Raw genomic sequence first — 17152 nt, 5'->3', positions numbered from 1 at the left:
CAGCCTGAAAGAACGATGTGGGGCTGGTGCAATGTGGTTTAGGTGGCAGTCAAAGGCGAGTGCCTCTGCGGCCCAAACTCCGGTTATGGAACTTGGCTTTTTGGACTTGGAACATCACCTCCCTGGGAGGAAAGGAGCCTTAGCTTGTGCAAGAGGTTGGGCTCACCCCTACACACAGCCTGGACTCTGAAACTCAAGTCCTAAACCCTTGCGCTATCCGATGGGGTCAAGATGACCATTGACATGTTATCCCTACAATGACAAAGGTGGATAAAGGTGGAGAGGATTTCATGTAATCAATGGAAACCAGTGAAGATCACAAATCATTGAAGAAAAAAGTTTTAGGGCTGCTATGTCCTAAAAATAAGTCTTGTGGGGTCTGGATCAATGGTCCCCAACCCCCAGGCCGCGGACCGTTACCGGGCCGCACAAAAAAAATAAAATAACTTACATGAATTCCGTTTTATTTATTTCGGAATCTGAAAAATGTTTTATTTTGAAAAATTGCCCGATTCTCTGTTACATCCGTCTATGTCACTCTTGACGCAGGCCAATTCGGAAGGTAACCTTTCTCCACCAGGCTTTGACTACCAATAGTCAAAGACCTGAATTGTGCCGCATAATGAGACACAGAAAGTGAAATGTGAAATGTTTGTGGTAAAATAAAGATTCCAAAAAATAAACAGTTGGACTCTTTTTTTCTGTTTGATAACACAACAATCCTTGCTTTGTGTCAGTCCACGGCTCATTTGTTGCTACTTTCCTCTTCTGTTTATGTTGGCCACGGTGGTTGTTTTGGTCCGGTTGTTCCTCTCAGAGAATGGATTGTATTCAGACCGAGGAATCTCAGAGCAGTCCTAAGCTCAGTGCGATTGGAAATTAACCAAGACCACCTCGAAAGATGGGTCAGAGAGCAGTTCCTGATACTGGACCAGGGTCCTCTTGGGTCTGCTCAGACAGAAAATTTGTTCCGGAATTTTGGGAGAAATTAACTCTGGTTCACTTTAAGTGAACCAAATAGGTCCAGTCGGAATACACCCTAAAAAAATACACGCTCACAAAAGTGAAATTGACACCGAACACAACATTTCAAAGCAGCTCTCTGATTGTTTTATGTCTGCTGGGATCTTCATTCATGCAAAAAGCAGAACCAAGTTACAAAAGGATCGGCCACAACAACCACTTTTGACATTTCTTAAGTTTGCCCACTTTAAATAGTAAACCAGTTTAGCTTAAATCAATTTAGTATGGTAAATTGTAGAGTTTAGTTTAGTATAGTTTAGTATTAAGGTATAGTATATAGTTTAAAAGGATGTGAGATTTTTTTCTTTACCAAAATTCAAAACAAAAACAAAAGAAACATGACTTTCGATTAAAGACACGGAACAATCTGTGTTTGTGTGTGTAGGTGTGTACGTGTGCGTATGATTTTCTTTTTTTACTCCAAAATTGATTTGCAAAAAAATGTAAAAGGGGCAGATGAGCAAGTTCTTCCCTCATTTTAGCTGATTTACATTGATTGCGCAAACACTTCACTTTTGTAAGCTAATTGCTTAAACATTTTGAGAGTTCCTTGATTTAAAAGAATGTAAAGAACACTGCAGCAAAAGCTCTGGTGTTAAAGGGTTAAAATTATAAACATAAAAAAGTTGTGTTTAAACAACTTGACAGTTTCCAACTTTTTGTAAATTTAACCAAAACATACTGTTTCTATCTAGCTTGGTGTTTCTTTACATTTAGATCTGACCCTTAGGACATATTCAATTGTTTCCAGGTAAAAAGAAATTGGGGGTAACGCTTTATAATAAGTCCTTAATAAACTATTCATAAGACATTAACAAGTACTAGTAATGTTGTAGTAAATTGCTTATAAGTACAATAATTAGCATTTGTAAATGTCTTACAACTGACTTACAAGTTTAAATAAGCTCTTTATAAATACATTAATATTCCTTAATAAACTACTTATAAGACATTAACAAGCATGAGTAATGTGGTATTAAGCTGCTTATAAAGACATTAATTTGCATTTGTTAATCCTATTCACAAGCTATTTATAAATTGCTTGTATGGGATTAATAAATATAACAACAGTTTTATTATTAACAGTTTGAGTGTTTTACAGCCCCCCAATCTAAAGCGTGACAAAATAGGATTTGATCTTTACAAGCCATTTATAAATTGCTTACAGAATATACCAGCTAAAATGTTTATTCAAAATAGATTTAGATCAGGGGTGTCAAACATACGGCCCGCCAGGTAGTTTAGTCCGGCCCACACATGAAGAGCAAAAATCATAAGCATGTTTAAAAAAAAAGGACGTTTTTAGTCCATTCCTGTTGCGAGTTATGATTTCTTAAAGAAATAACCGAAATGCGAAATTCTGCCACTAGGGGGAGCAAAGGAAAAACAAAACAGGCGAAACATCATATGTTGGCGCGTGCCAAAGGTGAAACCTAACAGCTCTGCTTCTGGGTAAGATGCAGTTTGTTTCCCTGCGAGCCTCAAGGCTGTTGTGTTGCTATAAGAATAATCAGTAGTGACACAATAATGACCAAAATGGTGTCAAAAAGAAGTGGATTGCTGAGCTTTCCAGGAAAAAAAGTTTTCTTTTTAGGCAGGGTGTTTCATTTTTTTTTTGCGTAGCTCCTCTTGAGTTTATTATCGGGATTGCTTCAGTGTCAGATGTAAAATATTAAGTCAGTACAAAACTGAATAGACCTTTTTCTTTTAAGAGAAATTCATTTATTTTGAGATCCATTGGCCTCTGTGAATGAATGTGTAATAATAAGTGATTAGGCTACCATGTTGGTTGAGGCATTTTTTCCAACTGAGAAAAACAAACAAAAACAAAGCTGTTATTTTGTTTTATGTTACCGGTCCGGCCCACTTGAGATCAGACGGGTTGAATTTGGCCCCCGAACCAAAAAGAGATCGACACCCCTGATTTAGATTAAACATTGATACACTCTGTAGTTTTTGCTGCAATTCCCCTGAAACAGAAATCCATCTATTCTGGTATTGTCCTAATGTTAAGTGTTTTGGCAGAAGATGTGTGATTTCATTAATGATTAAATTGATTCTTGTTTTGTTTTAATTTGGAAAGATGTCTTGTATCAAATATGTCTAATATAAAAAAATATACTAAAGGACTGGTTTAATTTTAAATCTCTTGCTCATTTTGGCCAAATTTCATATTCATAAATGCAAATTCTCAGGTCGAAAACCCTGTTTCAATGTATTCTTTTCTGAGTTAAATCAGTATATTAATAGTATTCGTAATTTTAAGAAGCAAAAAGCAATCAAAACCTTGTCTGTATGTGATAGATTCAACATTTTCTCATGGAGTTTACCCCCCCCCCCCCCCCCCATCTTATTTCTATTTCTTTCTTGTTTTTTTATACATATGTGTATTTGATCTAATTGCATACCTAAAAGTAAATCCTAGTAAAATGGCATAATGTGCAATAAAGTCTATTAAAAAATATATATAAATTGCTTGTATGGGATTAATAAATATATTAACAGTTCCCATGTCAAGGTGGATTTACAAGTCCAGCTGATATGACTCAACCTCCAGACTACACCACCTGGATGAACGAGAACCTTCATTGACAGTTTCAGTGTTTTGCAGCCTCCTAAACTGTGGGCTGTGTTTTGCCACAAAGAACCACAAGGTACAGAATATGAACCTTATTAATGACCTTTATAACACTAACTAAAGCCACAAACATAACTCTTCAACACATCACAACAATGTAAAAGAAGAGACACATGTATTGTCCTTTACAGATTGTGCCTTAATGCCTTATAACATTTCAAACTAAACAAATTTTAATAAACTTCAAAATGTTTGCACTCAGAATCTGCCCTTTCCAAGGGGCAGTAACTGTCCACAAGCAATTTATAAATGGCTTGTAAAGATCAACCCCTGTTTGGTCACACTTTAGATTGGGGGGCTGCAAAACACTCAATAAACTGTTTATAAGAACACTGTTACAACCACTTTAGGGTTTGGAGGAATTCTGGTTTGGCCAACTTTTGCCAAAGAAATCTGTTTTTCTGGCATATAAACAAAATAAGCAAGTTTCCCAACATCATTTGAATTAGAAGCACTGCTGACACTCAACTCATTTTCAGTGGAGGAGCAGCTGGATGAAAGTTGTGATCGTGTCCCTATGAAATTGTGTGTGTGTAAACTGAGTTATGGCTGTGTATGTCAATGACTAAACAGATTTCTCCTGTAATCTGAGACCTGCACTGAGACATCCAGTTCTCAGTGCATGCGACTTATTTGTTGCACTGATTTGCCCAAGGGGCAGAAAGTGAGAAATGAATATGACTCAGTTTACCCTTGTGCTATCCTAGGCACTTTAACATTGGGAAATGGGTCACTAGACAATGCGCTGAACCTTTTTTTTTCAATGATTTGTGATCTTCACTGGTGTCCATGGATTACATGAAATTTTTCCACCTTTATCCACCTTTGTCATGGTAGGGATAACACGTCAATGGAAGGGTGGGGTCATCTAAGATAGCACAAGGGTTAAAGGAGTTCAACTTTGAAAAAAAAACAGTTTTTAGTGAAGTTGTGTTGTAAAACTAACTGTTGTCTGTTTTTTTTTTTATTTTATTTCCATACATACCTTACACCTGCAGGTGGTGCAGGGTGACTGGGGCATGGCCCATGTGTCCCCGCTGAGGCGGGTGGCGCCTGTGGGATCCTTGCACGTCTCCTGGATATCATAGGACAGGTTTTCAGCCAGGCAGGGGTCTCTGATGCAGCGTGGGCAACACTCGCCTTCCGCCATTGTTGTGTGTTCGCACATCAACACGGGACATACCAAAGGCCAGCATTCCACCTCCCCAACCTGCAGTGGTGCAGTCCACAAAAAGAAGATGAAAGATATTGCCATGTGTGCTGTGTCGGATTAGGTAACGCTCACAGGGTGATGGGTTTGCCTTTTCATAAAGGCAAAGATAATAGTTATTAGGTTTCTCAAACACAATCTAAGCAGCATGCCACGGACACCATGGGAGAAAACGTGTCTCTTTGCAACATCAAGATTCTGCCTGTGTCATCTACACTACTCACAGTACACCCTTACCCAAATAATTAAGACAGTAATAAAGATAGACCCAAATAAACATTGCCCATGTCAATGATGGCTATTTCCACCATTTATCAATATGACAACGTCGTCTCCTGCTCCTCACTGGCCTCATGATGTTGTTCTGAGGCGTTCCACTCTTCCACAATTGCTGTATGCAGTTCTACAGGTCACTTAGGGGTGGGGTCTGATCATCCAGTCTCTGTTTTTGCCCAGACATGTTCTATGAGGTTCTGGTCAGAGGTCATTGCTGCCCAAACCATATGAAGCACTTCCACTTCCTGAAGTCCAGCTGTGACAATTCTGGCACCATATGGTTTAGCATTATCATCCATGAATTGAAGGTTGAGGGCTTGCTGTCGGAACTGGGGGATAATGGGTTCTATGATGTCTCTGAGGTAAGAACGAACAGTGGCTGGAAAATCTACTATCACCAAGTCAGGCGTGCACTGGCAAGTGATCCCTGCCCTGACTTTTGCACCTCCTCCCCCAAAGCCAACCCTGCGGACCATGTTGACCTCAGTGTATTGCTCACTTCGCTTTTACCATCTATGCTGATTGACCATCACTGATGTGCGAGGTGACCCGACACTCATCAGTGAAGAGGATGGTAGACCACTGCTGCATTGTCAAGGTCACATGGTCTTGTACTTCAAACGTTTGTGGCAGTGTCTTGGTGACAGTGGAGTCACCTGCAACGATCGTCTATCACTGAAGTCAAAGCAGTGGAGTTGAATGTTTTTTCTGAAAACTGTAGTACCCCTCACATCTGATAAACAAACCTGCAGCTGTGTGTCGTTTGATGGACCATGTCTGAGTGCAGAGGTCCTTAGTTACTGGTCATTGTGGTGATCTGTCTCTGGCGAAGCTCTACCCCTGGGTCTGTCACAAACTCTGCTAGTAGTTCTGTGTCTTGATGAAAGTCTGTCGATGACACTTTGCAACTCACCAAGTTCACCTGCAACAACTGACTGCCTAGAAAAAACCTGAAGGCGCTCCATGGCCAGGTGGTGCTGCTCTTCTGTTAAGTGACATTGTGTGTTCATGGCTGTTTGAATTATGTACTTGGAATGACTTACTGGCTTAATCAGCTTTTTATCCCCACAGAATTGATGCCACATTAAAAACATTTTCTTTTCTTCATTTATTTTTTTGGGGGGTTTTGGCCAAAATAATTCAGACACACAGAACACAGTGAGAGCATTATGTGGTAAACACTAAATGAGGTGTATCTGTCATCGTAATACAGTTACCTCCCTGACATGAAAATCTGTGAAGTGTTTACAACATCCATTGAGTTTTTCACTATATCTTTAACTTATTTTGAGTAGAGAACTTCTTTACAAAAACTTCACATATTTTTTAAGACAGCACACACCCTGTTTGAATTTGTGTCAGTTGTATGCTTGTGTACAGACCATGCAGCGACACTGCTGGCAACCATACATCCAAGACGCTCCGCTGCGGTAGAGCGCTCGTCCGCTCTGGTCCAAACACTGATTAACTGGCTTGTTGTCACAGCTCGGACAACATAACAGATCCTCGTCTGGGTCTTCACAGTTACAAGGTCTCCTTCTGCAGTATGTTTGTCCGTCCTACAGAACATAAATCAAATTATGACTTTACATTCTCGCATAAAAAGCACACAGTATACAGAATGAAGTTCCAGGGATGCAGAGCTACTGTAGAAAAAGGTAATTAACACAAAAATAAAGAAGTAGGAGAAAGTGTTACATATATATATATAAAAAATAAAAAAATACATTGACAGCATTTAATAATTTGGTCCTTAGCGTTTTCCAAATATCCTTGCTACAACACACATACAGTAAGATTGGAGCGAAGCAGAGAATTAATGGCTAATGTATGTACCGATCTAATACCGTTCAAATATTTAGATTATATTTACAACAGAAACATCAGTCATTAAATAAGACATTAAAATAACCCCACAACATTTTTCAAATCGGTTTTAAGTCATTCAGCATCTAGTTCTTTATTAGCTGAAATAACAAAGGTTTACTGAGAAAACTGAATTCATGTGTCAGCATTTTTAGAACAGGAGGTGGATTTATTTTAATTTTTTTTTAAAATAACAATGTTATTCAGTATTCCCTCTATATTTTATTATCTAATTCAACATACAGAATTTCATTCTGGATGTAAACACAATGTGATCATTTCATATTTTCCAAGAATATGTAGACCTCTTTAATGTCATTTATAATGCTATAATAGAAATCTATGAAATCCCTGACTAGAATAAAAGCCTATGAGCAATACTTTGCATAAAAACTGTTTTAAAAGTAACCCCTTCTTTTCATAAGACAACTAAAGAAGTAAACTGAAAAAAATAAAAGGCTACAAAATGTTTTATTATAAAGCAGTAGCAGATGCAAGATGTGCGTATTTTGATTTATTTGAAAACTGGTGAAAGTATTTAAAGATTTTTCTTAAAAAAACCTGCACATTTCCAGAATTGGTCAGAATGCAACTTTTGGAAAAGGTTAGAAGTGTTTGTGGTCAAAAATGTTTGTTTCTTTTCCACTGGACTCGCAAAAAAAGAAAAAGAAAGAAAAACACATGTTGCACATGGAATTTCTGTGTAGGGCATGAATCAAACTCAATTACATTACATTGTGGTATTAAATATGAATGTTTTATTTGGCCTTGGCAGAGGTTATACAGCCTCCGTCTATTCTGTTCAATGATCATTTCAGTGAAGTACCCAGCATTTATTTCAGTCAGACAACTCATGCAGTAGTAATAATATTTATTTTCACATCTTTAGTTTGCTTCCACATACTTGTTGCTTTCACATTCTTTGACATTCACTTTCCTTAGTTAGCATTCACTTTCCTCTGAGTAAGCATTTCGCATTCCTCCAAGTAAGCATTTCGCATTCCTCCAAGTAAGCATTTCACTTTCCTTTAACTTTGCATTTCACTTCCTTTAACTTTGCATTTCACTTTCCTTTAACTTTGCATTTCACTTTCCTTTAACTTTGCATTTCACTTTCCTTTAACTTTGCATTTCACTTTCCTTTGGTTTGGCATAAAACTCCGTGCAATTCCAAGAGAGAGAAATTTCCATAAACTTTTGGGTAATAACTACCCCTAACGGAGCTCACAGGTGGAAGCCGGGGAGGAGGGTGGGGCAAAGAACGCAGTGCTGCAGTAAAGAAGGATGAACAACTTACACACCTGGACTTAAATAGGATGCTGCACAAGTGAGTTGATTAACTGACCCGCCCTAGGGGAGTGGCCTAAGTAAAGCCTGCCTGAGTTGTCTTACCGAAATGCTCCCAAGGTCGCTCACTTGACAGCTTTTATTGCATTTCTTTAAATTTCTATTTTCAAACAGCATATATATCTAATGAGGAAGTATAATATTACACGTTTGGCAGCATGTCATGAATACAAATGCTACGATTTAAATTCTTTCCAAGTCGATGTTGTTTTATTAATATATCTACCTGGAGAAAACATTATGGAGCTTTTTACTGAACAGAGTCAGCGCTGTCGGTCATGGAACCAATTGGCTACAGAGATGCAATTACTTTCTATAAAATGGATGTCGGGAAAAGTATGATGGCAGCAAAAATCACTCAGCGTACTGTTAAAAGGTCAAACAAAGCCAATGTTTTATCGATGCATACTGTTGAGCTGCACAGAGAGCTCAGCTCAGTGGTGTTGCTGAGGATGAACTTAGTCTTTACAGTTATGGCCCTCGACTTTAAAACTATAGCCAATTGTAATGTATTGGCAGGATGCATTTAACCCTTGTGCTATCTTAGATGACCTCCCCCCCCCCCCTTACATTGGCGTGTTCTCCCTACCATGACAAAGGTGGATAAAGGTGGAAAGATTTCGTGTAATCCATGGACACCAGTGAGATTCACAAATCATTAAAGAAAAAAGGTTCAGCGCACTGTCTAGTGGGTCTAGATGACCCAACTCCCAATGTTAAAGTGCCTAGGATAGCGCAAGGGTTACAAGAGCAAGCTCTTCATTTTAATTCCAGCAGTTAGACATGACTTGAATTCCAATGCCACACTTGTTTCTTCAACAGAACATTATTGCTATTTTGCTGTTATCTTAGTAATTTTATGCCATTAGTGTGTCCAGATTTATTGTAAATTTGTTGTTAAAGAACAGACAACAAAACTAAGTACTTATTAAATTGAATACAGTCAATTTATAAAGCGCCAAATTCACCTTTAAGGTAGTAAGACCTTCGAACGCAATAAATGTTTTGCAAACAACATTGTAGTAGTAGGTATAAAACCAGTCAACTGGACTTGGTTTATCTTTAATAATCGGAGATGCTTCGCCTTTACTTCCAGAAGGGCAGTGGGAAAGAGGGACAGTACATGAATCACACTGCACCAAACAGAGGCATGGAGAACTAAATGATAAATATTGATCAAGAATAGAGGAGAGAAGGAGAGTAGAAGTAGATGAGAAGAGAGCACAGAACCCCAGTGCACCATACTTTCCCCAGCTTCAAACTTCTAGCAGCCTACTAACAACTAATTGTTGTTGTTAAGTTTAATTTAAACATATTAACAGTAAGTTAAATATTATTTGATTACTAGCTAGTCTGGCAATAAGCCTGTCCCAAAAGGAATGTCTAAGCCTAACTTAGAATGTAGGAACCTGGCCTCTCTTACATGAGCTGGGAGATTATTCCATAACACAGGAACTTGGTGGCTAAAGGCTCCACCTTCAACTGTGCTTTTACAAATTTTAAGAACCACAGGCAGTTGTGTATTTTGTGAGCGAAGTGTTCTGTTTGGGTGGTAAGGAACTGTAACAAAGATCTCCTTCGTTACTTTATTAAAGTTATAGGTATGGTACGTGGGCACACAACATTTTAAAAAGTAACATTTAAAACAGAAATATATGTCACATTTTATAGGTTTGAATAAGGGTTGATCATTAAGAATGGCACAGGTGTGTCGTTGGCCAAAAGAGGACTGGGCTATTCGACTAGTTCCACTGCTCACTGGAAAAGCGCGGACTGCTTATGTGCTCATGGACATTACTGACTCAGTTGACTATGAAAAAGTGAAGGACTCCATTTTAGCCAAATATGAAATTACAGCAGACACTTATCGCCGTCGATTCCGATCTTTAATGATCGAGGAAGGAGAAACACCAAGAGAACTCTACGTGCGCTTGAAAGATCTGTTCCTGAGATGGATCAAACCGGAAAAATTGTTGGTCAAGGAAAAATCCAAGCAGATAATTCTTGAACAAATTTGGAGGATGGTACATCCCGAGCTGGAGGTCTGGATCCGTGAGCATGACCCGAAAACAGCAGAGGAAGCAGCTCGCCTGGCAGAAGTCTTCACATCAGCCAGAAAAGGGACTCAGCATCATCCCTTTGGCCGGGGGACCTGCTATGCCCAACCAAGTAAGTCCACTGGGGGTGATCAAGGGGTTGGTCAGTGGCAGGGTGAAAAGACTTTCAGTGCCAGACAGTCTGGACCCCAGAACACTAGCCATACTAGAACAGTGCCCATCAAGCCTATTAAAAAAGAAGTGAGGTGTTACAATTGTAATGGGTTGGGTCACACTCAGTACTTTTGTCCAGCATTGAAATCCAAACCTTCTCTCTGTCTAGTCCCAAGACCCGAAAACAAAATGGCGGTTGAGAGGAATAGTTGTATGGTTCCAGTATTAGTAAATGGACAGCAGTGTGAAGCCTTACTCGACTCAGGAAGTTTTCAGTCACTAGTCTCTGCCAAGCTGAGACTAGTGACTGAAAACTTCCTGAAAAGCTAAGCCAGCAAACAACTACAATAAGTTGCATACATGGAGATGAGCATGATTATCCTACTGCAGAGGTGTACCTGACCGTAGGTGGTCAGACTTTTGTGTTTTCAGTAGGTGTGGTACCATCACTACCATATCCAGTTATACTGGTAAAAGATCTTCCTACTCTGTGTGATCTTATCCATCACACTGACACTAACCTGACTGCTGGAACCAGTAACAATGAGGGTGCGAGTGTGACACTAAGTGAGCCATTTGGGATAGAAATAAAAACAGGTCAAGAACCGGAGCCATGAAACTCCTGTTTTGTAGTAACCAGATCTCAGAGTGTAAAAGAAGCACTGAGGGAGATGCCATTTTTTGATGAAGAGCTTGAGGCCCAGTTTAAGCCCAGGAAGACATGATCAGAAAAGCGACGGGAGAAGTTCAAAGGTCAGTGGATGCGGGTACAGTCAGAGCTTCCGAAACCAATAGAGGGAATGGAGTTTAATATCCCCACAGATATAGGTACGCTACAAAAAGAAGATCCAACACTAAAAGCTTGGTGGGATAAAGTAACCGAAACCGATGGCCTACCACAAGGACAGGTTAGCTGCCTGGATGAGGTGCAATATGTGGTGAAGGGGAGTATTTTGTATCAGAAAAAGGGACCAGTCGAGGCATTAGTACTTCCACAGGAGTTTATGGCAACTGTTATGGAAATGGGCCACTCTATTCCATGGGCAGGTCATATAGGGTTTTAAAAGACATTAAACAGGATCAGTTACCGTTTTCTCTGGCCTGGAATGTATGTGCAAATCCTAGAATTTTGCAATTCGTGTGAGGTGTGTCAGTTGGCCTCAGAAAAAGGAGTAACTCGAGCACGGTTGCAACTTATGCCAGTTATTGAAACACCCTTTGAGAGTATAGGGATGGACGTTGTTGGCCCTTTAGAGAAAAGCTCAGCAGGTAACCGATACATATTAGTTGTTCGTGATTATGCCACCCGTTATCCTGAAGCTTTTGCCCTCTGCTCTGTTAAGGCAAAGTATGTTGCTAACTGTCTTTTGCAACTATTTTCAAGGGTAGGACTACCCAGAGAAATTCTCACTGACTGTGGCACAAATTTCCTTTCTAACTTATTGCAGCAGGTTTATAAGTTGTTAGGGGTTAAAGGAAGTAGGACCACCCCTTATCATCCCCAAACGGACGGGTTGGTAGAAAGATACAACCAGACTCTTAAAACCATGCTTCGCAAGTTTGTCTCCAACACAGGGGCTGACTGGGACCAGTGGCTACCATATCTACTGTTTGCTTACCGAGAAGTGCCGCAGGAGTCAACAGGATTTTCACAGTTTGAACTGCTGTATGGACGCCAAGTGAGGGGGCCACTGGATCTATTGAGAGAGTTCTGGGAAGAGCCGAGGCAAGACGGTGACAGTGTCATCTCCTACGTGATCAAGATGAGGGAACGTCTGGAGGAGATGGCAAAGTTTGCGCAGGAGAACATGAAAGCGGCCCAGGTACGTCAAAAGACCTGGTATGACCAAAAGCCAGAGACAGAGTTCTTAATCCAGGCCAAAAGGTTTTGCTATTGCTCCCTACCAGTGAGAATAAGTTGCTGACGAGATGGCATGGCCCATATGAGATCACCAGACAAGTTGGTAAAAACACGTATGAACTGTTTATGCCAGACAGCCAAAAGAAACATCAAACTTTTCACGTGAACTTGCTAAAAGTCTTTCGCAGTCGTAAAGAATCTGTCCGACAGCAACTGTTTGCTACCGTGACAAAAGATGAAGAGCCACAGGAAAAATTCTTTCCAACGAGCTCTGGAGAATCTTGTGCAGTTGATCTGTCCCATCTCTCCCCTCAACAGCAGGAAAGGATAAAACCACTGTTGGATCCAGAACTTTTTCAGGAGACTCCAGGATTTGCATCTTTGGTCCACCACCAGATCAAGCTGAAGACAGATGCTGCTAGCCGACAACAGAGCTACCGGATACCCGAGCGATTGGTGAAGACGCTTCGCGAAGAACTTGATCTGATGCTGTCATTGGGGATCATTGATGTTTCAAACAGCGAGTGGTGTAGCCCTGTGGTTTTGGTGCCAAAGAGGGACGGCTCACTGAGATTTTGTATAGACTTCCGATACCTTAACTATGTGTCCAATGTTGATCCTTACCCAATGCCCAGAGTGGATGACCTTCTGGAGAAAGTGGGTGCAGCGACGTATATCACGACAGTGGACCTGAGTAGAGGTTATTGGCAGGTCGCTCTAGCACCGGAGGCAAAGGAGCTAACAGCCTTTAGAACACCGTTTGGTATGTACCAATTTAAAGTCATGCCCTTTGGTCTGCAAGGGGCGCCAGCAACGTTCCAAAGGCTGATGAACTATATTCTGAGAGATGTGTCTGAGTTTTCTGCAGCATATCTGGATGATGTGGTGGTGTACAGTCATTCATGGGAGGACCATGTGTCTCATCTTCAAGCGATGTTGGAACGACTCAAGTTAGCTGGACTGACAATCAACCCAAGGAAGTGTGCTGTGGTGCAAAAAGAAGTGGAGTATTTGGGCTTTGTCATGGGGTTTGGGAAAATCAAACCTCAAATAGGGAAGGTGGAGGCTATCCATTCTTTTCCAATTCCTACAACAAAGAGGAAGGTGAGGAGCTGTCCAAAAGGACAACGATCCAAAACACACAGCCAAAAACAAGAGAAAACTAAGAGAAAAGCGTTGGACTATTCTGACGTGGCCTTCTATGAGCCCAGATCTGAATCCCATTGAACATCTATGGAAGGAGCTGAAACATGCCATTTGGGGAAGACACCGGTCAAACCTAAGACAACTGGAGCAGTTCGCTCATGAGGAGTGGGCCAAAATACCTGTTGACAGGTGCAGAAGGCTCATTGACAAATACAGAAACCCTTCAATTGCAGTGATTGCCTCAAAAGGTTGTGCAACAAAATATAAAGTTATGGGTACTGAAGGAATTTATTTTTTGTGGTCCTCATTTCTCCTAGGCTTTCATCTTATCTTTATTTCATTGAAGGTTTTCTTACAGGTTTACTGTGTGAGGTTCCCACACTTTGAATTTCAAAGGGGCTTCCTGAACATTGTATATGTAAAGAGGTTGTGATGCTTGAGCTTCGAACTCATCCCCTTCAGGAGAAAACGGTCTTTGATCTTCTGAGGCCATTTGGTTGTAGGTCTGACTTGGATCATAAATCAATCATCTCAATCCCTGGGAACCGCCACAGGCATCTGCTCACGCGTGGGGAACAAAGGTGTATTGTCTACTGGATGCTAGAAGGATCCGGCCACATGGGGGGGACCACCTAAGGAGCCATTTGGTTGCGGGACCATGTCAGTCTGGGAGGTGACTTCAGACGCGGGAGACGGATGATGACTCCTAACATGGACTGACGGAGGTAGGCAGGCTCCCTGCCAGCCAATCCGAGCGTCCAGAGGAGGAGTCTGGACACCATGCTGTTTTACGAAGGAGGAGGCTGAAACCGACATGATAAAACAGCTGGACGGAGGAACTTGCTGTTCCCAACAGGCTGACACGTTAAGACGTTTGTAATTTGGCGCTGTGCAAGCTCTGAAACTTTGGGAAACCTGATATCTGTTATATTTTGTTTTACTCTGTTTTTAGAAATATTGTTAGGGAAATAAATGTGTTAATCTTTAATCCGGCCGAGTTCCGTGGTTTCTCCTTCTCGACTTTATTGAACATGCAACAAGGAAAGTAATCTCAAAGCAACAGATTATATTTTTCCTACAGTACCATCATTTTAATATATATATATATATATACGTATATATATATATATATATATATATATATACATATATATGGTGGTGGATGTGGCAGTGCCAAGCGATGGGAACATCAGGAAGAAGGAACATGAGAAACTGGAGAAATACCAGGGACTCAGAGAAGAACTGGAGAAAGCCTGGAAAGTGAAGGTGACAGTGGTGCCTGTGGTAATTGGAGCACTCGGGGCAGTAACCCCCAAGCTGGAGGAGTGGCTACAACAGATACCTGGAAAGATCTCAGACATCTCAATCCAGAAAAGCGCAGTGCTAGGAACAGCTAAGATACTGCGCAGAACCCTCAAGCTCCCAGGCCTCTGGTAGAGGACCCGAGCTTGAGTGAGAAACCACCCACGAAAGGGTGATAGGGGCAAGTTTTTTTTTATATATATATATATATATATATATATATATATATATATATATATATATATATATATATATATATATATATATATATATACATATACATATAACTTTCATTCAATAAAATCTCAATCATAAGAAATTTTAAAACAAGTTGAAGTTAACCTAATAGTCCCAAGCTAACATTAGCGGCACAATATAAATGGCAGCATTACTGGAGCTATGCAGCTGCACATTTTGGAGGCAGATGCAACTCAGACGAGGAAAACAAAGACGTAGATGAGGCAGTAAGGAGGAGCAGAGCAGGGAGACTTTTACCTGCTCCTGATTTTCCTCTGCTCCTGATCCACCATTATTTGTATAAAGAAATACTTCGAAACAAAGTTTTAGTCTTAAATTATTTATAAATGTCCTCCATTTTCAGAAAAATGCTAAAGATTTTTTTAAAAACACAATTTTAATAGTAGTTGGTCCTTAAAGCATCACAGCCAGTAGATTAAAAGCTAACAGAATGTTAGCATGAAAAGATTTACATTGACAGGTGGCAGGAATGTTACTTTTGGGTCTGAACTCATCTGTGTTTTTTGTTCTCTAGTCTCCAGATGACCAGACCTCACAGAAACTGCTGTGGCTCTCCTCTCAGTTGTCTTGGTGATGCTCCTGATGCTGCCGTCAGTGGTCCCACTGATCTACCTGACTCATTTCTTCTACTCTTCGTGTACATTTATGCTCTGGATCTACAGTTCCCCAAAAAACTTGAACTTGCCTTCACATTTATTCAGAACGCTGTCATGTGCCGTGAGGACAACAAACCACTGAAATGACTTTTTTTGACGCTGAAGAATGTTTGAGTGAGTCTCCCAGAATGGACAATTAGTTGATTTAAATGTTATGCTAGTAATGTTTTTGTTGTGATCATTTGCCTTTTCTGCCGTACACTACAAAACCAACACTTTTTGTTCATATGTTGTGTTGCACTCTTATAATGCAGTTTTATTGCACTGATTGTTTCTTTATCCTCTTGAAATGTGTGCATTTTTTTACAAGAGCAATTAAAAAAAGTGTATTAAGCAATCACTATTGTATGACTTCATGTTTGTTGTTGTTTTTTTTTAATCAATGTTAGCTTTTTAAATGTTGTAGTGGGGCAGTATCAATACCTCTGTTTAGAATACATTTCAAGTCCAAACATTTTATGCTGAAGAATTTTAAATATTTTCAATGCTACACATTTAATGAATTAGATCATTTATAAGACATTTGAGTAAATTTTACATATTTTATGAGTTGAGTAATATTATAAAAATGTAGTAAGTTAAAGCATTTTTTTAGTTGGAAAATATTAAAAACTTTGAGTAAATAATCTCTTTTTTATAAGTTGAGGAATCTTAATATTTTTAAAATGAAATAATACAAATTTAAGCCAACTGAAAATATAAATGTTAACTTAAAAGTTTTGATAATATACCTTAAAAACTGTTGTGTAATCTGTTACAAAATAATTTTTAAGTTCAGTCAACTCATTAGGGTTTACAGTGTGGGTGAACCTGATGATTTTATACATGCACATGAATTTCAGAGGAAGCACCACATAGATTATTTGCATATAGGAACACAGTGAGTAGGATGCCGCTTGGTAACAGTAAAAACAATGTATGCATTATGTAGTAACTCGGTCTTAGTCATAAGATCAGTGATAACCTCCATCACATGCCAGGATGTCCAAAACCAAAACACATCCCCAAACTGCCATATACAGTAAACCCCATGTTTTTCGCGGGGGTTACGTTCCAAAAAGAACCCGTGATAGGCAAAATCCGTGAAGTGGAAACCTTTTTTTTTCAATTATTATACAATTAAATACTCTATTATACATTGAAAAGAAAGAACAAACCATTTTACAGGCTCAAGCATTTGTTTCACAAATAAAAGTACTTTAGAAACATTTTTTTCAACAAATGCCTTCTGTACTGTACTGTCAAATAATACTTTTTTTTTTTTTGCCACATTCTTTTTATTGAATTTTCCAAGTCATAAAAATACAGAAACACAATTTACAATTATAAATTTCACTTGAGTCAGCCATTACAAAAATT

The 17152-nt window shown here is 39.6% G+C and overlaps 1 protein-coding gene across 1 annotated transcript in view; it reads right to left on the bottom strand.

Annotated features, from left to right (window-relative positions):
* Nucleotides 1-17152, bottom strand: part of nell1 (neural EGFL like 1) — a 507083-nt gene that overhangs the window by 2667 nt on the left and 487264 nt on the right. Inside the window, exons 18-19 of the mRNA XM_023952325.1 lie at nt 6530-6706; nt 4647-4871 (exon numbers count right to left, since the gene is read on the bottom strand). Coding sequence (XP_023808093.1) covers nt 4647-4871; nt 6530-6706 — 402 coding nt within the window. The remainder of the gene's footprint in view (nt 1-4646; nt 4872-6529; nt 6707-17152) is intronic.

Source organism: Oryzias latipes, chromosome 3, assembly GCF_002234675.1.
Source record: "Oryzias latipes chromosome 3, ASM223467v1".
Taxonomy (NCBI): domain Eukaryota; kingdom Metazoa; phylum Chordata; class Actinopteri; order Beloniformes; family Adrianichthyidae; genus Oryzias; species Oryzias latipes.
The sequence above is the reverse complement of the archived record's forward strand: the minus strand, read 5'-3'. Positions and strand labels throughout refer to the sequence as shown.